This window comes from Leptonychotes weddellii, chromosome 5, assembly GCF_054177405.1.
Source record: "Leptonychotes weddellii isolate Sample4059 chromosome 5, ASM5417740v2, whole genome shotgun sequence".
Classification (NCBI taxonomy): Eukaryota; Metazoa; Chordata; class Mammalia; order Carnivora; family Phocidae; genus Leptonychotes; species Leptonychotes weddellii.
Window position 1 is genome coordinate 150,971,649 of NC_138373.1, and position 25,250 is coordinate 150,996,898.

The 25,250-nt window shown below is 59.9% G+C and overlaps 1 protein-coding gene across 5 annotated transcripts; it reads right to left on the bottom strand.

Moving 5' to 3' along the window:
* Nucleotides 1-251: 251 nt before the first annotated feature.
* On the bottom strand, nt 252-23,160 carry KCNJ4 (potassium inwardly rectifying channel subfamily J member 4). 5 transcript variants are annotated; one of them, XM_081822451.1, is made up of 4 exons: nt 22,875-23,160; nt 22,120-22,308; nt 7,058-7,295; nt 252-2,395 (listed from the first exon to the last, which is right to left on the bottom strand). In XM_081822451.1, the coding sequence occupies exon 4, from the start codon at nt 2,354-2,356 to the stop codon at nt 1,001-1,003; it is 1,356 nt and encodes a 451-aa protein (XP_081678577.1). In that variant the 5' UTR covers nt 2,357-2,395; nt 7,058-7,295; nt 22,120-22,308; nt 22,875-23,160; the 3' UTR covers nt 252-1,000. The 5 variants fall into 5 exon arrangements, with proteins under 5 accessions (XP_081678577.1, XP_081678578.1, XP_081678579.1 ...); XM_081822452.1 differs by lacking the exon at nt 22,120-22,308; XM_081822453.1 differs by lacking the exon at nt 7,058-7,295.
* Between the last annotated feature and the right edge of the window lie 2,090 nt (nt 23,161-25,250).

Consider the following 25,250-nt stretch of genomic DNA (forward strand, 5'->3'; position numbering starts at 1 on the left):
GATGGGCAACTTGCTGGCAGCCACACAGCGGTGAAGTAGCAAAGCTCCAGCTCAAGCCCAGGTCCTCTGAAGCCGGCTCAGGCTCTTTCCCACTGGCTCCCAGGAAGGAAAATGGCAGGTGGTAGAGTCCCCTCCAGGGCTCCGTGTCTCGGAAAGGGACACGTACATACCACACGCAGACACACTCACATCATGGTCTCTCTCTCTCTCTATCTCTTCTTCTCTGCTTTTCATCTTCAACCAGCCTACCCTAATGGACCATATACTTTATTAAAAATATATAGTTACAAACTCCATTGTCAATCTGGGCTGGACCCCGGGGATCTGGAGGGACCACAGGAGGTCCTCATCCTGCCCCTCGGGGTCCCACCTTTGTACCCAAACCCAACACCATCCAGGGGCCAAGATGGCTGGCTTTGGGGACCAGCCAGCTGGGCGGGGGAAGGGGCTAGGCTTGCCGGGCTGGGAGGGGGAGGGGTTCACAGAGAGGGACTGCACCTCCTCGTCCTGCGGCTACAAATGGCAGAAGGTGGATTTGGTGCCTCCATTTCTCCATTTATAGATATTTACAAAAGAAAGTCAAGAGCAACTGGTCACAGTCATGCAAAAGAAACGCACCCCCACCCTCCCTCCTCCCACACTAACCCCTGCCCACCCCAGAACCCCGTGATGCCCACCCCCAGCAGTCCAGCCGCCTTCCCCAAGGTTCTGAGAGTAAAGGGGGCATGTCCTTGAAGTGTCAGTGGGAAAAGGGTGGTGGGTCTGGGGTCCCCGAGATGCCAGTGGGTAGGCTGACAGGGCAGAGGGTATCGTGGGCCCTTCCCAGGCCTGGGCTCTGGAGTCAATAGGAAGGGGGTTCCCCAGTCTTTGAAGCCCCCCCCCTCCCTCCGGAAGGTCCACGCAGCCAGGGTCAGCTCTGTCCTGAGTGTGGAAGGGGTGTCCTGGCATCCCACCCCCTGCAGAGGCTCGTGTGGGAAGTGATGAAGGCGGGGCCTGGAGGTCAGATGGCGGACTCCCTGCGGTAGGAGATGTTGTCCAGCGGGAGGGTGGCTTGCATGCGCTCCAGATCCAGGTGGCTGCCAAACTCCAGCATTCGGATGATGCCCGCCTCCTCCTTGGAGCCCGCCTCCAGGCCCAGGCCCGCGGCCACGGCAACAGCGGCTGCTGCCTCCTCCTCCATCTCCTCTTCCTCCTGGCTCATGAGGGCCAGCTCGTTCTCGTAGCAGAAGGCACTGGGCGGGGGCGGCGGGGCAGGCAGCACGGTGATCTTGCTCTCCTGCAGCTCCCGGGCGGAGCAGCAGGGCGTGCCGGCCACCTCGTAGGTCTTGTGGAAGCGCGAGTAGTCCACCTTGTAGTGGCTCTTCTCCTCGAAGACCACGGGCTCAAAGCGGTGGCCCCACAGGATCTCGCTGGCCAGGTAGGAGCTGCGGGCCTGGGTGGTCATGGCGGTGGCCTCCACCATGCCCTCGAGGATGACCACGATCTCAAAGTCCTCCGACTCTAGCTCCTCCTTGCCCATGCCATAGAGCGGGCTGTCCTCGTCGATCTCGTGGACGATGATGATGGGCGACACCAGGAAGATGCGGTCCAGGCCGATGTCGTAGCCCACGTTGAGGTCCCGCTGGTCCAGCGGCAGGTACTCGCCCTCCTGGGTCATGTAGGGCTTGATGAGCTGGGCCCGCACGTGGGCCTCCACGATGTGGCTCTTGCGCAGGTTGCCCACGCGCCACATCAGGCAGAGCTTGCCGTCGCGCACCGAGATGACCGCGTGGTGGCTGAACAGCAGCGTCTGCGCCCGCTTCTTGGGCCGAGCCATCTTGGCCATGATGGTGCCGATCATGAAGGAGTCGATGACGCAGCCCACGATGGACTGGACCACCACGGCAATGACCGCCAGCGGGCACTCCTCCGTCACGCACCGGAACCCGTAGCCGATGGTCGTCTGCGTCTCCACAGAAAACAGGAAGGCGCCCAGGAAGCCGTTCACGTGCATGATGCAGGGCTTGGGGGCCGTCGGGGCGGCTGCGCCACCGCCCGTCGGGGCCCCCCCTGCTGCCACCGCCGCGGCCGTGGCCGCGGCCGCCGGGCCAGCCTCCAGGTCACCGTGGAAGAAGGCGATACACCAGAAGAGGAGGCCGAAGAAGAGCCAGGAGACGAGGAAGGCGGCGGAGAAGATCATGAGCATGTAGCGCCAGCGCGTGTCCACGCAGGTGGTGAATATGTCCGCCATGTAGCGCTGCGACTTGTTGCTCAGGTTGGCGAAGTAGACGTTGCATTGGCCGTTCTTCTTGACGAAGCGGTTGCGGCGTTTCCGCCGGGGCACGTGGGCCTGCCCGTTTCGGCTGTGCCCGTGCATGTCCTGAAGCCGGCGTGGTCACCTGGGAAGACGCAGGGCCTGGGGGGGGGAAGCCCGACAGGTGAGATGCTGGCAGCCCGGGAAGCCCCCCCCCGCCCCCCCACCCCCGCCAGAGGCTCAGAAGGGGAAGAGCCTGGCCTAGGACCCAGGACCTCCTCGAGCCCCGCGGGCAGAACGTGGCGGGGGAGGTGCTTCTGAGGTCGGGGAGGGAGTGTGGGGGCCTGAGCCAGTGCCTCCAAGGACCAGAAGCTGAGGCCACCAGGCCGGCCCTCGTGCTGCCCCCCTCCGGCCCTCCTTGGCCCCCACCCCGTCCGGGGAGCTTCCTGGCACCCATCTTGGCTCCACCATCTGTCCCCCTTGCCCTGAGCAGAGGGAGCTGCGAGCGCTCTGGCCCCTGCTCACCTCCTGGGTTCAGCCTCTGCCCTCTTGGCTCTCTCTGGGGCTGGACATCCTCCCGAGCTGGCCCGAAGAGCAGCCAATGGCCCCCCGTGGCTTTGTACATTTACTAAAGATTAAACAGTTTTCACTTCACTTCCCCGCATTTCAAGCGCTCAGTGGCCACTTGTGGCTAATGGCTGCCATGACGAGACGGAGTTGATATAGAACATTTGCCTCATTGCGGGAAGTCCTACCAGACTGCGCTGAGACCCGAGGCCCCATGTCGGTTCCTGTCCTGTCCCCAGACCTGCTGGGAACAGAAGTGGGTGAAGACACCAATGGTGGTGGTCAAGATGGAGGAAAGGGGAGCCCCAAGCTTTGGCTCCCATGTAGGTATTGCTAGTCCCATGTCACAGGTGAGGGAGCGGGGCTCAGAGAGGGGAAGTGACCTGCCCAAGGCCGCACAGCTATGGAGTAAATCCAAACTCAGGTGTGTCTAGCCTTCAGCCCCCAGGTGCCGTCAACCTCCATGAGCTCACGGGTCCGGAGGCAGGGAGGCAGACACACCCACTGCCTCGCTGTGACGCCTCGGAAAACTCATTTCCCCTCACCTGTAAAATGGGGATCAAAAGCCTACCTCACAGGACCCGAGGAGGTCGTGGGTGCTTGGTTAAAGCCAGTCACCCTCCTGCCTGCCTTCCCGAGTCTCCAGAGCAGGAGGACGCGGGCGAGAGGCAGGGTTTGCCTGTCAGCCTCCTCGGCTGTGTCTCAGTGGAGGCGGCCCTCACCCCGCCGGGGTGGCAGAAGCACCAGCCGGGCCCACGGAGGGCAGACCCTCCCTCCACCCCTCCCCTCCGCCGGGGCCCTGGGAGAGAGAGGGTGCTGCCCGGGGCCCCCGCTCCTGGCAGGGCTGGGCCTGGGCCTGGGCTCCCGGTAACGTTTTGGCCCAGAATTATATAAGGCTGGAAGTTTCTATTTTCTGTTCTATTCTTCTTCCTGATCTAATTGTGCATCTGTGGTAATGTTTATACACTTCCCCGTTCAGGACAACTCGGTTGCCGCAGCAACCGGTGCGCGCCAACGCTGTAATTTAGAGATCAACAGCCTGGTGCCTGCCTGCGCCTCTTCCCGGGAGAAACTCCCTCCCTCGGCCGGGCCTGGGGAGACTGAGCCCTGCCCCCCTCCTCCCCCGCGATCACCCCCCACTCTGGGTTCTTCTCCCTTCCCAGCCTGTGCTCCCTGGATCATCCACCACGTAACATGGGGGGCAAGTCACTTGGCTGCTGCGAGCCTCAGTTTCTTCATCTGGAAAATAGGACCAGTGAGACCCATCGGTCTGAAGATCTAACAGACAATGTGGGTGGGCAATGCTGGCCCTTAAGGGGTCATAACTTTAGCTGGGAGTCCCAGACCCTGTCTGCCACCTCCCCCAGAGGCCTAACAGCCAGGGCTCCAGGTGGGAGCCCTGAAGAAATTGGGGGCCAGGGGCACCTTCTAGGTTTTAGGGAGGTCATCCTTCACTAAGCATCTCCCTCTCTGCTCTGTCCCGCTGTCTTGAATGCCTCCAGGAGCACCACAGAAGGAACCAGAGCCAGAAGGAACTGGAAATCACTGATTTCAAGACCCTCATTTTATATCTGAGGCCCAGGAAGCACAGACCTGGGATGGATTGGCTAAGAGTCCCAGAGGGAGGCAGAGTGGACCAGCCCTGAGCCAGGGCACCTCATTCCCACTCCAGAGCTCCTGGGAGGTGAAGGTGCTCCTGGCAAGAGGAGCCTCCTCCCTGGAGTGCTTGGGGCAGGGTTTGCTGCAGGAGAAGACTCTTCATGGGGCTCCCACTCCCTAGGAGGGCCCGGGGCTGAGGGTCAGGGAGATGGTCCCCGCGTGCTCTAGGGTGCTGGTCCTCGCTCACCAGCATGGCCCACTTTTCCCCGGTCCTGAGTGCGAGTGGCAGGATCAGCCCGGCCCCAGGATCCAGGGTCAGCCCTGAGGCTCCACATGTCCCCCCCCCGACACTCCCCCACCCCCAGCTTCAACCCTCACCCCCAGCCCCTGCCTTTCCATCACCCCATCCCCACCAGCCTCACATCTCAGCCCAGTAGGGGCACAGCTTGTCCTGCACCCCTGTGTCTCCTCTCCTGGTCATAGCAGTGTCCTCAAGCCCCGCGGGGTTCCCCGCCCTGTGCCCACGGCTCTGCTCTGCCATGTTCAGCCATGCTCAGAAATGTCTGCTCCTGGGCCGATGGGAAAGCCGCCCCCAGACCCATCACCCTCCGCCACGGAGGGTCCCGCCCTGGGGACCCTCAGTTGGTGAGGGCCCTGTCTGCAGGGACCCATTCAAATGAGTGAGCGCTCCTGTCCCTGCTGACTCCTTCAGCAGGAACGAGCGGCTCACCTGCCAGCGCGTGGGCTGACCCACACGATGCCCAGCCGAAAAGTGAAAAGTCCGAAGCTTGGCCTCGTGCTTGCATGGGATGGCCACCGGGAGACAGCCGGGTTTTCTGTCCCTTGTTTGTCACACGAGGCTTCCTGGCGAAGGCCCAAGGGCCCAAGGGGAACGTGCGCAAGAGAAGGGGCACAGATGGTCGAAGAGGGCAAGAGGCATTGACAACTGGGTATCACCCTCCTCTGAATATAGATGTGCTTTTGGAGAGAGCGCGTCCCGAGGATCGCGTCTACAGTGAAACCATACGAAGGCAGGGAGCTGGTGTTCATTCTCTTGCAACAAGTGCGCCGGGAAATGAACACACATGGGAGAACTCGGTTTCAGCACATTTCCTAAGGCGGAGGCTCCGCGAGGCCGGGGCCCCCTCACTGCCTTGCGGGGTGACCTTGGGCAAGTCCTTCTCCTTCTGGGCCAGCTTCCTGGGCCGGTCGCTACCCTTGAGCCTGAGTGCATCCTGAGACTCCTTTCGTGGTCAACGTTCTTTCTTTGGGGAAGTGATAGGGATGGGAGATGCTGGCTGCTTTTAAAAACATAATGGCCTTTCTTGGCGAAGTGAAGGACTGAGATGCTGCCCCAGTTACCAGACTTTGTCTTTTCCTTTAATTTTTCGGTGCTGTCAACGTCCCAAATCTGGAGCCCCTAGTCCAGACTTCACTGGACAGCTAGAGAAACTGAGGCCAAGAGCAGGGCTGTGGCCCAGGGAGGCAGTGCGTAGCCAAGGACATTCTGGCCTCAAGGTGACCAGCAGGGCTGTCAACTCGTTGGCATCGTTGGCATCATCGCTAGCCTGCTCCCTCCGGGACACGGCCGGACGCCCGGCCTGCCACGGGTCCAGAGGAGGCAGGAGAAAGACCCCACGCCTGTCACTAGGTTTTCCCTCTGATTTTATGACCCACAACTCCCTTTGCCAAAGAAAAGCTGATAAAGGGACAGCAGCGCTAGGGGGACTCCAGCAACCCCGGCCGACCGTGAAGACAAGTCTCCCAGTGCGCACCCGCCCCCCGCACGGGAGAATGCTGGTGGCTGCAGGCGCATGTCACCGTGGTCCCCAGCCCGCGGCAGCAGCCCTTCCTGAGACGGGGACCAGGCAGGCTCTCTAGAGGGCAGGAGGAAGGGGACACTTCGCCAGCCTGCAGGGCCTTGATGCATGTCGTTGTTACTGGATGGGACAATAGGGCAGGTGAAGTGACTTGCCGGAGGTCACATTCCTCAGCCCTGGGGCCCAGCTGAACCTGCCGTCCTTCTCAGTGGCTGCTCTCAGGGAAGGAACCTGCTGGAAGTGTGAGCTCCCTGCCTGATCTATCTCCCTGAAGCGTCACTGCAAGGCTTTGTTTATTTAACAAGTATTTATTAAGCACCAACCACAGCAACAAGCAGGGTTATTATTTCTCTTCCCAGCTGAAGAATCACAGGCTGGGGGTGGGGGGAGTAGGGACGAGGATGGGGGTTGCCCAGCAGAAGCGGCAAAGCTGGGATTCCCACTCAGGTCTGGCTGGCTCCAGCTCCTCGGCTCACCCTGGTCCCCCAGTCTCCGGCTTCGGGCTCCCTTCGCCTTCCACAACGCCCCGCTCAACGCAGATTCCTCGTGTCTCTCCGCAGCCCCCCAGGCCCAGCCCCAGCCCCTCCAGTCTCTGAATCTTCCCAGGCTACCTCGCTAGCCGCAGCCCTGCCTCCTCTGAGCCCCTTGGCTCTCACTGCCTGTCTGTTCCACTCTGCTCCTTCTTGACTTCAGGAAAAGAACATGCTGGCTAAGCCCTTGTGTTTGGCCGGCAAGACCTGGCTCTCAGTCTCAGCTCTGTCACCTCCTAGCGTGTCCTCTTTGGACCTCGGTTTCCTCATCTGCAAAGTGGACGTGATAGCGATCGTACCTAACTTACCAGACCCCTGATGAGGCGAGTGTGATAACCACTAGGAACAGAAACGCGGACCGAGGGCTCCACAGGGCTTTGCAGGTGGAATGCACGGAATATGCAGATGATGCTGGTGGTGGTGGTCGTGATGATGATGAGGAGGAGGAGGAGGAGGATGACAACACAGGACAGGGGACTGGGGGCCGGGAAACCCAGCATCAGGTCCTGGCTTCACTAACTGCTCCAGCCAGGTGCTCCTCTCCATCTGCAAAATGGGGGACCATATTTGCTCCCTGGCAGGAGAGCGGGAAGATGTAAGAAACAAGGCACCCAGCACAGAGTCTGAAATAAGGCAGGGGAGCTGGTGGGTGTTCCTGAGTCCCATCAGCCTCCCTCATCCCTGAAGCCCTCTGAGGCTTGGACAGGGAGGCTGACTCTTCTTCTACCAGAAGGAACAGGCACAAGGCAAAGGAGGTGAGGTGAGGTGGGGTGAGGGGCTAACTCAGTGAACCCAGATCAGGTTCTAGAGGCTAGCAAGATTTCCCTGGGGGATGTGGAAGGAATTAGCACCATTGTCTCCTTTCCCAGCCCCCTAAGGAGCCCCCCCGCCCCTCCTCCAGCTCTGACTGAGGCCTTTTAGGCCTGAGCGGCCTGGTTTGGGTAAGAGTTCACTCAGCTCTGACACAGAGGGCTTTGCACAGAGATGGGAAAGGGCTCAAGGCCTGGCAGCTGAGCTGTGTTCCTCAAAGAGTAAAAGGGAGCTGGAGATGGATCTAGCCATGGGGGAAATTGTGGCATTTTGTCCCCTCCTGCCCACAGCCTTCTGGAGGCCCCTGTCCTGCTCCTCAGACCCCAGGAGGTCTGACTACCTTGTCTTCATGAGGCTCAAGAGCCCACATCTTCCCCCTGTACTGGCTTCAACCCAAGTCCAAAGCGGACTCTCTGTACCACTTTCTGCCTGTGTGACCTTGGGCAAATTACTTAGCCTCTCTGGTCCCTGCACTCATCATCTCGAGGTGGGGCTAGCAATAGTCCTTGCCTCATAAAACTGTAATGAGGAATAAATGGGATCATGCACATCATGTGCCCAGCACAGCGCACGTGGTTGCTAAGTGATACAAATCACTCCCAAGGCTGACCAGTCCTTCCCTTGTCCTCCTCCCCCTGGATTTGAGCTGCAGCTCGCCAGAGCCCGCCCAGCACCCATCACATGGCCCTGCCCTGTTTGTTTTCCCACACCAGCCCCGGGAGCAGCCGAGCAAGGGCAGTGGCCACGATCTCCCCGGGGGGCTGGGCCGGAAGTGGGAGCAGTCCCGCCTCGCATGCTCGGTCCAGCAGATCCCTTGACCTCTCCGAGCCTTAGCGTCTTCATTTGCAAAGGAACGTGGTAATGCCTACCTTGCAGGGTGCTCCTGAGGGCCAGATGTGGATTGCCAACTGTCACAGAGCTGCAGGCCACAGAGTGGGTGCTCAATGAACGCCGTTCCTCCCTCACACTCTCCGTGCCCTGAAACCCCACTGCACACGGAGGCCCGCCCCCACCGGCCGCCGGGGTGACATCGCAAACTCCACGGCGAGCGCTGAGCGTGCACTTCCTCTGTGCGGCCCTCTTCTGAGTGCTTTACGCTGATCAATTCCTGCCCTGCTCACCGTGACCTCAGAGGAAGTTACCATTATGATCCCTACTTTAGAAGTAAGAAAACTAAGGCAGAGAGAGATCCAGCAACTGATCCAACGTCACACAGCCCATTAGTGGAGGAGCCAGGATTTGGACCCAGGCGGTCGATGCCAGAGCACGTTCATTTGACATTTTACTCTCCTGGCCCGAGGACACATGGGTCATGTTGCACGTTTCTTCCCTTTAGTAAATATTTATCCAGCCCTACTGTGTGCCAGGCTCTGTCAAGTCAGTCCTTTTGGGAAAGGAGAAGCTGGGTCATAGGGCAAGTTGGAGCCAGAACATGGTCCCTGATTACAGAGCCAGACACACAGGAGACTCTGGGCTTGCAGAGGGGCTCTGAGCAGTGTGGGGTGAGCGGGCTCATTCTTCCAGCTCTGACCCCACCTCCCAACTTTCCTGCCCAGCCATTCAGCCAGCAGGTGACCAGGCTCAGAAAGCAAGGTCCCCAGAATGTCCAGAGAGGCCTTCTGGTCACAGCCAAATGGCAGGAGCTGGTGGCCGCAGGACCCCAAGGGTCACTGCTCCAACCTGCAGCCGTGCCCCTTCTTGCCTGGCCCGCGCCTGGCCCCTGCCCTGACGGAGAGCTTACTACCCTCACAGGAGCTGCCTCGATTGGCCCACCAAAGGGACTGTCCCCAAACACCTGTGCCCTTCTTCTATACAGGGACTAGAAGGTGAGAGCAGATCTCTGGAGGCTCCTCTTTTCCAGAACAACCTCAGCTCTCTCACTGGTGGTGGGATTCAATCCCCCATGGCCTCATTGTGCCTTCTCGGGGCCTGGTCTGCCGTGCATTCTTCCTCCAAAATCGTTCAGTCCACTACTATTTATCGTACCCTGCTGCAGGTCAGACCCAGGCCGTGGACTCACCCAGCTTATGGCTCAGCTGGGGAGAGACGTTGCACACATAATAGCATCTACACAGTTGGGCAGTCAAAAATTGTGGTAAGCTGCTTGAAGGAAAGTTCGGCGTGATGTGAAAGAAAGGACAAGGGGGTCTTGTTTACTGGGGGTCCCCTAAGGTCTCTTTGAGAAAGTGACATTGAAACTAGCGCTGAGTAGTGACTGGGAGTCAAGTCGGTGAGGAGAACTGTGTGTCTGTGTGAAAGGTGGGATGTAGAACATTCCACAAGGGGTTTGGCGTGTCAAGAATCTGCAGCAAGTCCGCTTAGTGGGAGTGAAGTGAGCAAGAGGAGCGAGAGCAAACTTGCCCAGGATGAGGTCCTGGGTAGGGGGTGGGAGGGATTACGGATTTCACCCTCACGGCCACAGGAAACAGGTGGGCAGGCAGTTGGGTTTTGCCTGGTTGGATCTTTTCAATTTTCATGTGAAATCTTTAAGACAGATAGGAATAAAGAATAATACAATAAACCCTTGTGTATCCACCACCAGGCTTAAGAAATAAAACCTCCTCAGGGCAACTGGGGGGCTCAGTTTGGTTAAGCATCTGACTCCATCTCTGCTCAGGTCTTGATCGCAGGGTCGTGAGTTCAAGCCCCGCGCTGGGCTCCATGCTGGGCGTGGAGCCCACTTAAAAAAAGAAAAGAAAAAAAGAAACCCTCCTCGATGTGGCTTCTGTGGCCCCCTGCCCTGGTCTGGCCTCGGAGGCCTCCACTGTCTGGGCCCGGTGCACTCACGGGGTAAGAGGTGCTGGGGCCCCGCACGGGGTCCCGTGCACGCAGGAGGCTTTCGAGCGGGTTCCGGCGGCAGCCCAGGCGGTGGCCTGCAGGGCGCGGTGGCAGGTTGCATGGGGCGGTTGGGAAGAGGGGTGTTGGGAACAGGTGCAACGGGACACTGAAAGAGGACCCGATTTAAGGAGTGATGGTTTCCAGCGTGCGGTGGCTGTGGGGTGTGCGGGTGGAGAAGTCCGCAGCACGTCCGACCCCGAGGCTTGATGCTGACCACTGGCGCTGTGGGAAGCTATGGAAGCTGATGCGGCCGCCTGGGGCAGGAATGCTGAGGAGGAGAGCGGAGGCCCCAGAGCCGCTGGGCATCCCCTGCCCGCGGAGGAGGACCCGGCACAGCGGAGGGAGGCAGAGCGGCAACCGGACAGCAGGGCCCCCGGAGCCAGGAGAAGAGGAGTTTCGGCAGAGCTGCCCAGTGGGTCCCAACCAGCCCAGACCACGCGAGGCCAGCGGCCCCACATCCCTTCTCCACTTGGATGCTGTCCCTCCCCAGCCACCAAGGGCAAAGTGAGGACACCGGAGAAGGCAAGGTGCTGGGGACGTGGTAGCTGCGGTGGGCCAGGGACAGGAGCAGAGGTGGCCTTGGCACAGCCCACGTCCAGGGCACATGCCCCAGCCGGGGAAGGGGGCAGGCGTGGAGATCACCAGCCCAACCTCGGTCTCTCAGCAAACAAGCCCGCAGGAGCTGGGGCTGACGGCCAGGGCGGGGTGGGGGTGGGGGTGGGGGGAGTGTCTCCCGGCGCCGTGGGAGGGGGGGCGCGTGGGGGCTGACACCTCTCACCCACACCAGCACGGGGTTCCCTGGATTCTCTGATGGGCCTAAGAAGACGTGTGGGGAGACGGGAGGAGCAGGGAAGGCGAGTCTGAGCCAAGTCCCAGGCTTACTTCCTGCCTCGCCCTGCGTGGCCCTGGGTGGCCTCGGAGAGCCATGGGACTGCCTATGACACTTGGGTGCGCTCTTGGACCTCAGCCTGCAGCCGGTCATGCACCAGGGGAGCTGGGCCCCTTGTCTGCCCAGCCTGGCCTGGAGGCAGCCTGATGCCCATCCGCGAATGGCACATCACGCAGCCAGCAAAAAAGGAGGAGGGAGCCCTGGAAGGAGCCATGTGGGTCTTCAAGATGTGTCTTTTAGCAAAAAAGAAAAAAAAAAAAAAAGGCAACAGTGACGAACATTGAGTATAGTATCTACCATTTGTGGGAAAAAGGAGAGAACGAAATTTATAGACACACATATTTGCTTGTCTGGGCTTGTCTGTGGATGGAGCCCCAGGAAGCTGGTGACACTGACCGCCTCCGGGGGAGGGCGGGGGGAAGCAGGTGGCTGGGGATGGGTGGGAGGAAGAATTCTCACTGGATTCCTGTTTGTGTCTTTTTAATTTTAGAGCCATATGAATGTATTACCTACAGGAAAAAAAAAAAAAGACACATAGAAGGCTTTAAAATTAGTGCATACATATGTGTATTTTTCTGAGAAGGCTTAGAGCATTCATAAGGTCCCCAAAAGGGCCTGTGATCCCAGGAAGCCTGAGAATGTTTTACTTCGGTGCTGTGCGGCCATGGGAAAATGCCTTGACTTCTCTGAGTCACATCCCTAAGACGGGGAGGAATAACACCCACTTGGTGGGCATGCTGTGAAGACGAACTGCGGCGTGGACGGTAAGGGTTTATAAACTGTAAAGTGCAAAAGCCCTTCTTGAAGGGGCTGAGCATCACCTCCCATCCTCTCCCCAGCCCCCCTTGAGGGCTCCTCTCCAGGGCTCCCGGGCTCCGAAGGGGGCCCTGGCTCCTCACCCCTGCCTTCCTCCTCGAGTCCTCCAGGCCCAAAGGCCCCCATCCGGCTGGCTCCTCGAACCCTCCTCCAGCCTCCATGTGCACACCTCTTGCAGGGCCCAGGCTTGGCCTTGGCTTAAAATACCACAGACCCCGGCCGCCCCAGTTGTCCTTGGGAGCAGCAACAGGCTGATGGGGCTCCTGCTCTCGGCGGCGTCTGCTCAGTGTCTAAGAGGCAACGTGAACCCAGCATTGCCAAGACCGACCAATGCCCCGCCCCCCGCTGCCTTCCCATCACCGTCTGGGACCTCCCAGGGGGTCGTTCTAACACATGGGCATCACCCTTCTACCCTCCCAAAGCCAGTCATCATAATAATGGTAGAACAACTGAGTGTCTACTGTGGGCCAAGCCCTGGCCACAACTTTGATCCTGATCCGGAGGTGGGTGCTGTCACTCTCATCTTCGTCTGGGTTCAGGAGCTTCTGCAAGAAGGTGAACTGTGGGACTGGGGCCTGGACGCTGGCCCCACACGCTGTCCAGCCAGCCTGCAGCGTCCCCTTTGCTCCAGGCCACGTCACGACCACACAACTCCACTTCCCCTCTTCCCCACCGCACGCCACCCCCAGCCGCTCAGGCCATTCTTCTGTTACTTGAACACAGCAAGTTTATTCCTATCTCTGGTCTTTACACGGGTTGTTCCTTCTGGTTGAAATCCTCCCAGACGCCACTGCTCACACCTTGCTACCGTTCAGGTCTGAGTCAGAGGCTGCCTCCTCCGAGAGGCCCCCGGGTGCTCTCTGTCTGCGTCCTGATCCTCACAGCATTTCTCTGATCCAAACCGATTTCATGTACAACCACCATTAAGTGCAGGGGTCTTGAATCTCTGCTTCACCCTGGAACCCTGGTGCCCGGCACATGGCAGACACTTAAACATCGGAGGACTGACGAAGAAACAAGATAATTTCCTCTTGTCATCATTCCCGTGAGGGACCTAAGCAGGGGATATGACAGAATGTGACCAAGGAGGAGCTATCTTTGTCACCGTAGTCAGGGAGAGCCTCTCCGCGGCGGAGGTGGTCTCTGAGTGGAGGCCAGAAGGAGAGCTTCCGGGGCACTGGAGTGAGTGCAGGACGGTGGAGGCCTCGGGCCTTTACCCCTCCTTCCACAGAGCACCGGCTTCTCCGAAGGTGTCCCCCAGGGGAGTGAGCAGGGTGTCCCTGATTCCCACGGAGGGCTCTAGGCCCCTAAGAGAAGCTCCAAGGACTGGAGGAGGGGGCGAGGAGGCTGGGGCAGGCACACAGGTCTCCGAAGAGCCAGAGACAGGGGTAGGAACACTCAGTCCCTGCTCCGACCCCAGAGCTCCCACTCAGTCACAGACATGAGTGACTGTCCCTATGGGGAGGCCGACTACACCAGGCAGAGTGCTATGTGCTCACCATTCTGGCCATCTGCCCAGCTGGCTCCTAAGGCCAGAGACTCTCAGACTCCATTCATTCATTCATTCATTCATGCATCACCCTAAACCCATGCTGAGCTGGAGTGGCCTCTGCCCTCCCGCCTGGTGGAAGGCACCACACTCAGTGGGGGATGCTCCATACATCCCCGTGGAATGAGCACCTACCATGTGCTGGGGGAAGAGAGGTGAGTAAGACACAACCCTGCTTTGCTGAGCTCCATGTGTTAACATGTGAGGCCAAGGCAGGAGGGCTTCGAGAGAGGTCCCCAGGGAGATGTGGGTCGAGCTGGAAATGTGAAGAAGAAGCAGGGCTGGGCCCGGGCTGGGCTGGGCAGAGAGCAGGCCCCGGGCCCTGGGGTGGGGTGGCTGGCTGTGGGGCTCGACAGCCCTGAGCGAAGTGGGCTGCTGGGCCAGGGAAGGGAGGTCTGAGGACAGCAGAGAGGCATCCTGGAATTCTTGCCACTTATATTCTTGGGAGCTGAGCCTCCTGGAAAATAAAGGGATCTGCACACCCCAGCCTCTGTCAGTGCTGCCTCCAGGATTTCTATACAGGGTGGTAGCTTTTAAACTTTCTGACCAAGACCCAGATTAAAAACAAACACACTGTACATTGCTACTCATTATACAACATATATATTTTAAAAACTGTAACAAGAGCATTGCAAAATAATACCCTCACTACATACAAAGCACTTGACATTTTCTTTTTTATTTCATTAAGAATATAAGTAGTGAGCTCACTAAATCAATTTCACAACCACTAATGGATCAGGACCTGCATGTATGCTGAACAGTACTGACCTGCTGCGTGCTCAGGAGCCCTGAACTGGCTGAGATGGCGATCTAGGGCTTGTCTATTTTCTTTTCGGGTGTCCCCGGGTGGGCACAAGCCTCTAGGGCCTGTCTTGAAGCTACAACTGCCCATGCTAGGACCATGGGCTTTTGGAGGGCACAACTGTGGGGAGAGTTGTTGGAGGTCACGAGGGAAAACTTGGAACACTCTGTTAGACCCTTAGGATCATGGGACCTCTGTACCGTGGCCCAGACAATAAGGACTCTGGGTTCTGGGTCTGATCCCTTTCTCTGGCCCTGTATTAGAACCTGCTGCCATCCCCTTAACAGATGTCATTCAGCAGCTGCTTGCACACCTCCCATGACAGGGAGCTCACCCCTCCTCAGGCAGCCCACTAGAGTGTGAGGAGTGAGGCTCTGCCTTGCTGTTAATGCAGCTGATAACTGTAACTCCCTCCCATGGCTGGCTGTCAGTTCGTTCTCCTCTCTCCTGGCCTGTCACCCCAGGGACCCAGGCCAGCTCCAGCATGAGGCCATGCCCGCGCTCTGCCCCACCTGGTTCCTTCTCCTCCCTGTTGCCCAGTGTCTGGGGGATGGCCCTGAAACCCAGCCAGAGAGGCTCTTTCCAAGGTCAGGTGGCCTGAGGATTTGCAGCTGCACAGCCTGGCGCTGGTGCTCAGCCAGCCCTGCCCCCACCCAAGCAGGTCTGGAGGGTTCAGCAGAGGGTTCGGGCACTGACACCCAGGATAACTAGAGAAGCAGCATCTGAAGGCGGTGGCCAGTGAGCGTGGGGGCTGGGGCCTGGCAATCAGCAGGATTCGCCCCTGACCAGTCGGGCCACACAGAACCTCCTGTCAACGATGGGCCATGTTTCTCTCAAAGCTCATGGATCTTCCCAGCAACCCACAGATGTAGGGGCACAAGCCCACCCCATAGGTCGGGGCATGGAGGCTCAGAGAGGTGAATACACTGCCCAAGGCCACACAGCCACTCAGGGGTAGAGCTGGACTTGAACCCAGATCTGTTTCCCCTCCACAGGGCTCAGCTGGGACTACGGAGGCCAGAGGAGAGAAGCCTTGGGGGAGCACGGGGGGAGCTAGCCGCCCTTCCTGTAGGGAATGGGCTGGTTCCCTCAGAGCAAAAGCCAAAGTAGGAGGCAGGTATCCCTTAGCAGAACCTTCCAGACACAGTGGGCTGCCCCAGGGGATGGTGAGCTCCCTACCAAGAGGACCATGTGCCAGAGTGCCTGAGCCCCTCTGCCCTTTCCCACCTTGTGCCCACGACCAGGCTACCTCCAGCTCTGTGCATGCTACCTCCCTCAGAGGGTCCCATGGAGAGTCCAAATCACTGCCCCCCATTCCTGCCGTCCCCTGGGCGCAGCGGCACCTTAACTGTCACAGGGCAGAGGGCCTGGACTTCTCAGGCCTACATTGGGAGTTTGGGGTAGAAGTCGAGATTGGGAGGGGAGCTGCAGGGGGCGGGTAGGGGAGAGACTTTGCTGGTCCGGATGGGGTGGGGGGCGGTCCCAGAGGCCAGATGGTAAAACTTGGCAACAATTCTGCCACCAAATCAAGGTTGGGCGAGCTCCCTCCTCAAAGCCTCATTCTCCCAGTCAGTAAAATGCGATTAGTCCCTCACAGTCATGTGCCCCCTCCTCCCTGGCCTAGCTCAGGTCCCCTCCCATCTTGCAGCCCAGGTCGAGCTGGGGCAGCTCGACAGCAGACAGGGCAACAAAAGGGAAAAGCCCAGCACATCCCCCCATTGCCACAGGTTGTCCCTGTTTCATGGAGGAGCTAAGAGAGGTTCCCAGGGGGTGACAGTGACCCAATCAAGGTCACAATGGGTAAAGGGTAAGCGAGGGGGGTAGCTGGGATTCAATCCCAGGCCGGCCTGGCTCAGGCAGACTTCTTTGTTCAGCTGCCCCAGAAATCCCCAGACTGGAGGGAGGGAAGAGGCAGAGAGTCAGGAGGAGCCCTGGGCCAGTCCAGCTCCAGCTCTGCCACCGTTGCTGCGGGACCTTGGGTGATTCACTGTGGTCTCTGGGCTCAGTTGCTCCATGTCCCAGCAGAGTGTGGGAGAAAAAGCAAATACAGGAGCAGATGAGGCCACCAGAAAATGCTGGATAGAGTTTTCCCCATCTTCCCAGGCCCAGGGGTGCCTCTGCTCAACTGCACTCCCCACGTCCGGCCCCATCTCCCCTCTGCCCTTCCAGAGGCAGAGGGGAGATGCTGGGTCCACCTGAGCAGGCCTAGACCAAAGCTCTCAGTTGATAGGGCCATGACCATGACCACAGCTTCTCCCTATACCGCTCCAGCTGGGGTCCAAACACCAAGGATCACCAGTCTTGGTAGCCTCTCTCCTTGACCTGCCAATGCCCCCCACGGACACCTGGCCTCCCCCTGTCCCCTGAGACCAGATATTCCGGCTGTTGGCACAAGAGCTGGTCAATCAGTGGCCAGGCAGCCACAGGGAGGAATGGGGCAACTGGCGCAGGGAGAGAAAGGGGAGCCTCGGGCTGGAAGAGACGCACATTTCCTCCTTCAGCAAGCCAAATGGACGGACCCAGAACGGCTGGAACTGGGAGGATTGCAGCAGGACGCCGCTATACAGATGCTTCTACCTGCCGGACCTTGGGCAAACTAGGGCTTCTAGCTGAGCCTCAGTTTCCTCAACTGAAAAGTGGGAGTGATGGCCCTCACGGGCTGGCAAGGAGCATTCAGTAAAACCATGAATACAAAGCCTAGCCTAGAGCCTGGCACGTGGGGGCTTGTCCCCCTTCCTGCCTCAGGACCTCCAAGAAAACCTCCCCGTCAGCCGAGCCACCAAGCAACAACACCACCTCTCCGAGCAGCCGGGCGTCTGAGTGTGCGTGTGAGGGAGTGTGTGAGAGAGCGTGCGAGCGTGTGCTGGGAGGACTGAGGCAGGGGGACACCAAAGGGGGGGGCAGCGCCGCACCCCAGCACTCCCCTCCCCCATTTGCCTGCCTGCGTGTCCTAAAACAGAACAGTGGTCTTAGAATGAAGCAAAAACCCACCAGCTCAAACCTCGTCCCAGTCACTTTCTATTTGAGTCCCGTCAGCCACTCCCCGTGCTGGACCTCAGTGTCCCCTTCCAGAAACAGAGAGGACCGCGGATGTCCCAAGTCTCGCAGCTTTGCCGTAGGGACTGGAGAGTGGGTGGCAGGGGCAGAAGTGTCCCAGGCCTTTGAGAGCGGGGGGCCGAGACCCAGAGCCAGCTGGAGCGTGAGCCCACCCTGCCCCCCTCGCTGCAGCCCACCCACCACCCCGAGAGGCGCGCAGAGAGCCCCGAGTGCGCGCCGGCAGGAGCGCGCGTGTGTGACTCAAGGTCTATTCATAGCTGAGCTCCACCAGCTGCAGCGTCACAGGCAGAGGGGCCTCAGCCCGTATTATTATTTCAATTACCATCTGAATTAAAAGTTTGAGCAGCGATCAGCCCACATAGCGAGGGGAAGAGGGAGCAGGAGAAAAATAAAGATGAAAAGGAGAAGAAGGGCTGCGCCCGGAGATCCCCCACACCCCAAGGAGGGCTGAGTCGCCCAGGAGGCTTAAAGGTTATGCCAACCTCCAGGATTCCTGCCTGCCCCTTGCCCGGGGCCCAAGGTCCTCATGGGGATGGGAGGAGCACTTAGAGATGACAGCCCTCGGGGAGCTACACTGTGCAAACAGATCATTCGGTCCAGATTCTCCCTCACACCGACAAACGAGCACAGCAAGCTCAGAGAGGGTGGGGGACTGACCTAAGGTCGCACTGGGAGCCACACCCAAGGCTGCTGGTGCCAAGCTCCTCCTCCCTTGCCAGGCAGGTCCCACCCACAGGTTCCCGTGACCTCACAGGGTGTATAGCACTGACATCTGTGGGTGGCGCTGGGGCAGGGCCAGGGAGGACAGAGGTGGACCTGCAGTTTCTGCTGGTTTCTCTTCCTGCGCCCTCCTCTGCATTCCCCAGGCCAACTCCCCTACCCATAGCCTTAGCCTAGAGCCAGCACCCTCTCAGCCCTCTGCCAAACCACCGAGCAGTCAGGACCTCCAATCCCAGAGCTCACACCATCGTCAGCCCAAAGGACCCTCCTGACCCACCAGTGCGGGGAACAGACCCACTGGCCCAAATCTGACTCTCTGGGCACCTTTGAACAGGTCATTCTTTGTCCCTGTGTCTTAGTCTTCCCCTTTGTAAAGTGAGTTCTTCCCTGGGTGCCCGTCTATATCCATGTCTTCAGAATGGAGCCCCCAGAGGATCATTGAGGGGGTGTCATGCTGTGGGGGCGACACATCATCTCCTGCCAAACCCCAGCCCAGGGGAGGGACTTTCTCCATTCTTTTCTCAAGGAAGTCCCAGGGACAGCCCCTGAGAATCAGACTGGCCGGGACTCAAATCCAGACTCATCCACCTCCCTGCTGTGTGACCTTGGGCAAATCGAATAGACTCTCTGAGCCATGGCTCCCCCATCTGTAACACAGGGACACCAAATCGACATTGCAGGGTTGTTGGGAGGATTACAAGAGAAAGCGTTTGCAAAAAGCTCCTACCCCAATGCCTGGCGTAACAATGTGAGTTTCCTTGCTGGAAAGCGGGTAAGTGACAGGTGCTGCTCCCCAGCCTCTCCTGGGATATGAAGGACTGAGATTTTGGAGGTGGGGATGTCATTCACCCTCACCCATAAAGCAGGACTCACCGGTACAGGATTCTTGGCAGGTACTCATCTCATCTGGTTCTGCTTAAATAGCTCTGGGAATGAGGAGCTCACTATTTCACAAAACATCCACAGAGGCTCCCCATCTTTCTCTTCCTCCAGCTCTGGGAATCTTCTAGAAGGGGCCATAATCTTCTAGCTTAACCCCAAATCTAGCCTGTCCCTGCCTGGGACTGCTTGGAACTCGCTTTAAAATGAGCCCAAAAGGGAGCTCTTCAAGTAGACCGAATGAGGGATGGGATTAATGCTCAGGGATGCTGGAGATGAGGGGAACCGGGGAGCAGGAAGGGAGAACAGGGGAGGCCAAAGGGAGAACTGGGCCCTCCAAGCTCCTGGGTCCCGCCTGGTCTTGCACAGTGTTCCACAGGGTGCGTATCTGCCTGCCTGCCCACCTACTTCTAGGCAGGGCTGGGAACCAGGGCCCTGGGTTCGGGCCCCAGCACTACCTCCTCTATCCCCAAACCATTACTGTGACCCTGGAATGGGGGTCTACTTCTCTCTTTGGGCCTCAGTTTCCACTTTTGTAAAACAAGGACATCAGAGCAGTGAGTTAAGCTCCAAGCCTTCTGTCCGTATTGAGCTACTGTCCCCACGGCCCCCTTACCTTCCGCCCAGCATGCAGGGAGCCACCGGGCCCCTGAGGCTCTGGGGGTCTAGGGCCAGAGACCCTGTCTCTTCCCCTGTCTCTCACCTTCACGTCCACTATCTCTTTCACATCTCGTGCCTTTGAGGGTTCTCTCGTCCCCATTTGACAGGTGAGGAGATGGAGGCATAAGGAGGTAGACTTTGCTGAAAGTCACAGGGAGCCATTCAAAATTCTGGACTCCTCCTCTGTGCCCAGGAGAGCAGCAGGGCTCAAGGGCATCTTTTTTCAGGAAACTCACCAAGATCTCTAGTGGCCAACTGTTCTCCACACAGATGTAGACACTGCACAGGGCACGGGATGGGGGGGGACCTGCCCAAGGTCACCCAGCAAGGCAATGACAGATCGCCCTGAATTTAGGCTCCCTGCCTCCCAGGTGCCACCTAGCCAGGGGGACAGCAACATGGTCTGACCTCCTGCCCTGGCCCTGGGATCTTTCCAAGATCGGAGCCCTTGTCCCGCCTCGAGGCCCTGCTTGGCTGCTCCCGGAAGCCCCCACCACCTGGGACTGAGGCGGCAAGAGTGAGCAGGAAGACAGGAATTTAAGTTGAGGGTTGGCCGCTTGCCCCCCGGCCCTCCGTCCCTCCCTTTCCTCGTGCAGGGGGAGCGGCGGTGATGTAATGCATGTAATGCACTCGGCTTTGGTCCCGGTGCCAATCTCAGAAGAGAGACGACAGATTGCGTGAGCCAAATTTGGCATCCTAGGGGGGAGAGGCATGAAAAGTGGAGATGTGGAGGAGAGGAGCGAGGAGCCTGGAGAGGTGCGGGAGAAGCCCCCCTGCCCGGCAGACCCCGGAGTCACCTCCTCTCCTTCCACCCTGGCCCCCCCACCAACCACTCCAGCCCACCTGGCCTCAGGATACCCTCCTCACTCTGAGAGACCGGCCTAGTTCTGCCCCGGACCCTCCAGCCCCAGGACTGCCAGTCCTGCCCCCCCAACACACCGCTCCAGCTCCGTTTCCCACCGCCACTAGTCTCCTGGTTACCATGTTGCTGGTTGTCATGTCGCTTACATGTCCTCGTGACTCAGTGGTCCCCGCAGAGGGGCCCCCTCCTCCTCACACCCCCCTCAGCACTCACCCCCGCCTCCCCCAGATCCACATTAAGAACCAACCCGCCCTGTAAGCCTACACTCTTCCTCCTCCCCTCTTATCCTAAGCTAAGGAATCTTTCCACAGCATCTCCTAGAGCTACTTCATTCTGTGTTCTGCAAATGTCTAAGAACCTACTATGCTCCAGGCTTTTGCAAGCTGCTTTCAGAGACCTGACATCGTCTGTAAATCAGTTGGCAACCCAATGAAGTCAGTACCAACATCCCCATTCTCCAGTTGAAGACACTGAGGCCCAGAGAGGTCAAGCCAGCTGCCCAAGGTCACCCAGCAGATACTCAAGGCCAGCTCCGTCTGTTCCCAGTCACCCCAGAGGCTTTTTTTTTTTTTTTCTGGGAGAAGTGCTTCCTTTTCAAGGGTAACCAAAGATTCCTGAGGAATAGCTCCTAAGCCCCAGATCCCCCTCTAATTTTTGGACACTCCCCTTCTTGGTCAATCCTCTATTTGAGGCCATATCCTCTCTTTCCATTAGCTGTTCACCTTCCCAAAGGTAAAATGAGTCCTTACTGCCGTCTGCCCAGCACTTTCCCCAGCCTGTGAACAGCCCTCAGCTCATTTGAGCCCTTGGAGGTCAGTGGGGCAGAGAGCTGTGTCCTCATTCCATAGATATGGAAGCTGAGGGTCAGGGAGGAGAGGGACTTGCTCAGGGTGCTGGTCCCTCAGCTAGTGAGCAGATTTCCAGGAGCCTGAATGTAGGGTATGTGAAGCCCACTTCCCAGTGTGGAAAACCCCAGAAAGAGCCCTCCTCCCTGTGGAGAACAGTCGAATGTTCTAGGCTCAGCCCTCCAGGCTCCAACTTGGATATGGGTCAGCTCAATGGCCAACAGCCTTTGCTCCTGCCATGTTGCAACCCAGACCTTATCCCACCACCCTTTTCTGTCTTCTGTTCCTCTCATCCCAGGCCAAGGCAGGGCCACAGTGTGGCTCTCAGGCCCCCAAAAGTCCTGCCCATAGCTCCCCAAACTCCGGCAGCCCGGGAGGTCACAGGACTGTATGTGGGGAGAAGCAGAACAAGCATTTCTCTCTCTCTCTCTCTCACACACACACACACACACACACACACACACACACACACACGGGTCTGGCTCCTCTCTGGGTCTTGCACGTGTGGCCCTGGGACCTCCGTCCCTCAGCTCCCCATTCCCTCAACGTGCTGCCCAGCATCCTACTGGTCTCGAGGCCCTGGCTTGCCAACTGAGCCAGGCTGCCCTGCCTCTAGTCCCTCCACCACTCTTCCACCTACCATCTCCCCGCATTCTCTCCCCATCTTAGAGCCTAGGCACCGGAGGCAGAAGTGTGATGTTGACGCTGGTGGGGAGGCAGGGAAGTTTCCCTGCTCAGGGGCTCATTCAGACCTCTCTTTCCTTGGGGCTCTCCTGTAGGGAGAGAAGAGCAGTCCTTGCCTCTCTCCACAGCTTCCGGCTCTCCCACTCTGAAATGTGAAATACTCCGTTGACTGGACCCCTGTCCACCCACCTTGGGGTCACCTGGCCCAAAGTAGGTGCTCAAAGCATGAGAGGTGGGATGTTGTTTTCTGTCAGATCAGAGGGCCATTTGCAAACAGGTTGCAGCTGGGGAAGTGGAAAGGGGACCCCCGCCCCCCCCCCCCCCCGCCACCCTTTGCCACGAGTCACCTGCCTTGAAGCTCCTCAGAACCGGCTGACAACTGGGGGTGGGTGGAGGCAGGGAAAGGTCGTGGCCGGGGCAGAAGGTCAAGGCCTCTTCTACCCACCCCTCTCCGCCTTTCTGGCCACAACCCAGACCTTCACGCTCCCGACGGACCGAGGGACAGAGAGACAGAGCTGGCCAGCTCCCGGGGAGTCGCTGGGCCGCGCGTAACGCGCGCCTGGCAGCCGAGACCCGCGGGGATAAGGTGCTGACGGGCGGGGCCAACGGCTCCCACCGCCCCCCGCCCCCCCCCCCGACGGGACACACAGACACGCACGCGGCCGGACAGACAGACGGACAGCGCCAGCGGTGGGCGTGGGCCCGGCTTACCGCGGGGCGGAGGGTCCGACGAAGGTCCAGGAGGCGGCGAGCGGGCTCTACATCCCACGGCGCAGTCGGGCGGGCGGCGTCCCGGGCGGGGAGAGGGGAGTCCCGGCGCCCCCTCCCCGCGAACTCGGCGGGCCGGCGCCGCCCCCCTTCCCCGGCTGCCGGTGGGTCTGTCCGTCGGTCTCCGGGTCTCCGCGCCTCGGGGCCGTCCCGCGCCTCTCCCCGCGGGCCGCCCAACTTTCAGCGCTGCCCCGCGCCGCGTCCCCGGCGCCGCCTGGGCGTCAGCATCGTCGGGCCGGGCCCCGGCTCAGAGCCCGGGGGTCCGGGGGCCCATGGCGCTCGACCGCCCGCGCTCGCGCCCCCCGCCCCCGCCGCCCGTCCGCCGCCGCCCGCCGCTGTTCTCGCGCTGTCACTCCGCGCTGTCCCCCGCCCTGCGCTCCGCTCCCTGCCCCGCGGCGCTCGCCTCCGGCCCCGGCCCCGAGAACCCCGCGGCCGGCCGGCCCGGGATCCGCTGCCACCCACCCCGGCTGCCCCCCTGGGTCTCTGTCCCCCTGCCGGTCTCCTCTGTCCCCGTGCGGGTCTCTCCGTCTCTCCCTGCGGGGTCTCTGTCTTCTGCCTGCCGCCCTCCCAGTGTCTCCCCTGCCTCCCTCCGCCTCTGCCCTGTCTCCCCTGCGCGTCTCTATCTGTCCTCCTCCCGGTCTCCGTCTGTCCTTCTCTGTCTCTCTCTCCCTCCCACTCTCGGTGCGGCCCCCGCTGTCTCCGACCCAGGCCCGCGCCTCCGCCGCGTCCCCGGCTCGCCCGGGAGCCCGAGCTCCCGCCGCCCGCGGCGCGCCGAGAACTCCCAACTCGCGGCACGCCGCCCCGCTTTGCGAGACTTTCGCCCCTCCTCACACGTGACCCGCGCCCCAGTGCGGAGGCCGCGCGCCCCCCCGGCCCCCGGGCCCCGGGCAGCCCGCGGGGCCCCGCCCGGCCCTTTCCCCGCGGCTCAGCGGGTCTTCAAACCCGCTCGCGTCGGCCGGCCGCGCGGGGCAGGGCCGGGGGCTGGGGGCTGCGGGGCCCCGCTCCTGCCACGGATCCTGCCCGGGTTTTCCTCCTCCCTCCAGGAGCGCTCCTCCCAGAACCCATTCCGAGGATCCGCTCCCGGGTTTTCTAGCCCCCAGGGGCCGGTCGGTTGGGTTCCGCTGGGCCGGGAAGGGGGTGGGTGGGAGAGGGTCTGTCCTGGGTTTGGAGGCTCCCGGCCACTTTGTTCAGTGATCGCCTTCCCCTCCTGAAGTAACGGCCTTAAGGACCGTGCTCTGGGAGACGGAGGTGGCGTGGCTGGAGGGACCCTCACAGTCACCTAGACAGCAACCCCTCATTTTACAGACGGGGAGACCGAGTGCCAAAGAGGGTCGTGAGCTTGTCCAAGGTCACCCAGAGGTGGCAGAGCCGGACCAAACCCCAGTCTCTTATTCTCTGCGTCCCCATTGCTCCAAGCTGTCTTTACAGGGGAGGATACCGGTCTGAGTGTGCCCCAGGTCTGGGCCCCACACTCTGGGCTATGCGGAGCAGACTCCAGCACCCCCAGCCCCTGAGAGCCAGCCACCTCCCTGGCGATCCTGCCGCCTCACCCCTGAGGAGGGAAAGTGCTCCTTCACTAGGGTGGAGGATGAGAGAACACCTATAGTTAGACAGCCAGAAGAACTTCCCTGGGAGTCTGGCCATCTGTGACTAGTCTCAGTTAAGAGGCGGAGAGACTAAGGCACCCCAGCCAGATTGAGAATTTTTTGAAGATGAAATCTCCTCCAGTGTCTTCTCCAAGCTGATCCCCGAGCATGTGTCCAGCACACTAACCACCATGACTGTCTTCCTTCCCCGTGGATCCTCTCCACCTCCAACTGGGATCCAGTCCCAAGTTCTCAGCATGATGTACAGTCAGGCCCCACCTTATCCAGCACCCTATATGCCCACACATACACCCTGATTCCCACAGATTCCAGAACATACCAGATGCTTCAGCACCTCTCTGCCTTTGCCCGTGCTGTTCTTCCTGCCTGAAGTGCCCTTTCTCCTTCTCTGCCCAGAGAATTCCTACTGCTCTCCCAGCCCAGGCTCCCCACTACTTCCCCTGGGAGGGCCTCCTGGTGCCCCCAGAAGAAGTCACTACCCACTCACTCATTCATCCGGCCCTGGTACTCCAATTTTTTTATCAAACCTCTTTGTAAAATGGGGTCCCTAGCAGTCCCTCCCCTCACAGGGGCAGATTAGGGGAGGTCGATGCACAAGAAATTCACAGCTCGGGGCACCTGGGTGGCTCAGTCGATAAGCGTCTGCCTTTGGCTCAGGTCATGGTCCCAGGGTCCTGGGATCGAGCCCTGCATTGGGCTCCCTGCTCGGCGG

What these genes read in the sequence shown, in the direction of transcription:
- KCNJ4 (XM_081822450.1), bottom strand. Translation starts at nt 2,356, where the DNA reads ATGCACGGGCACAGCCGAAACGGGCAGGCCCACGTGCCCCGGCGGAAA.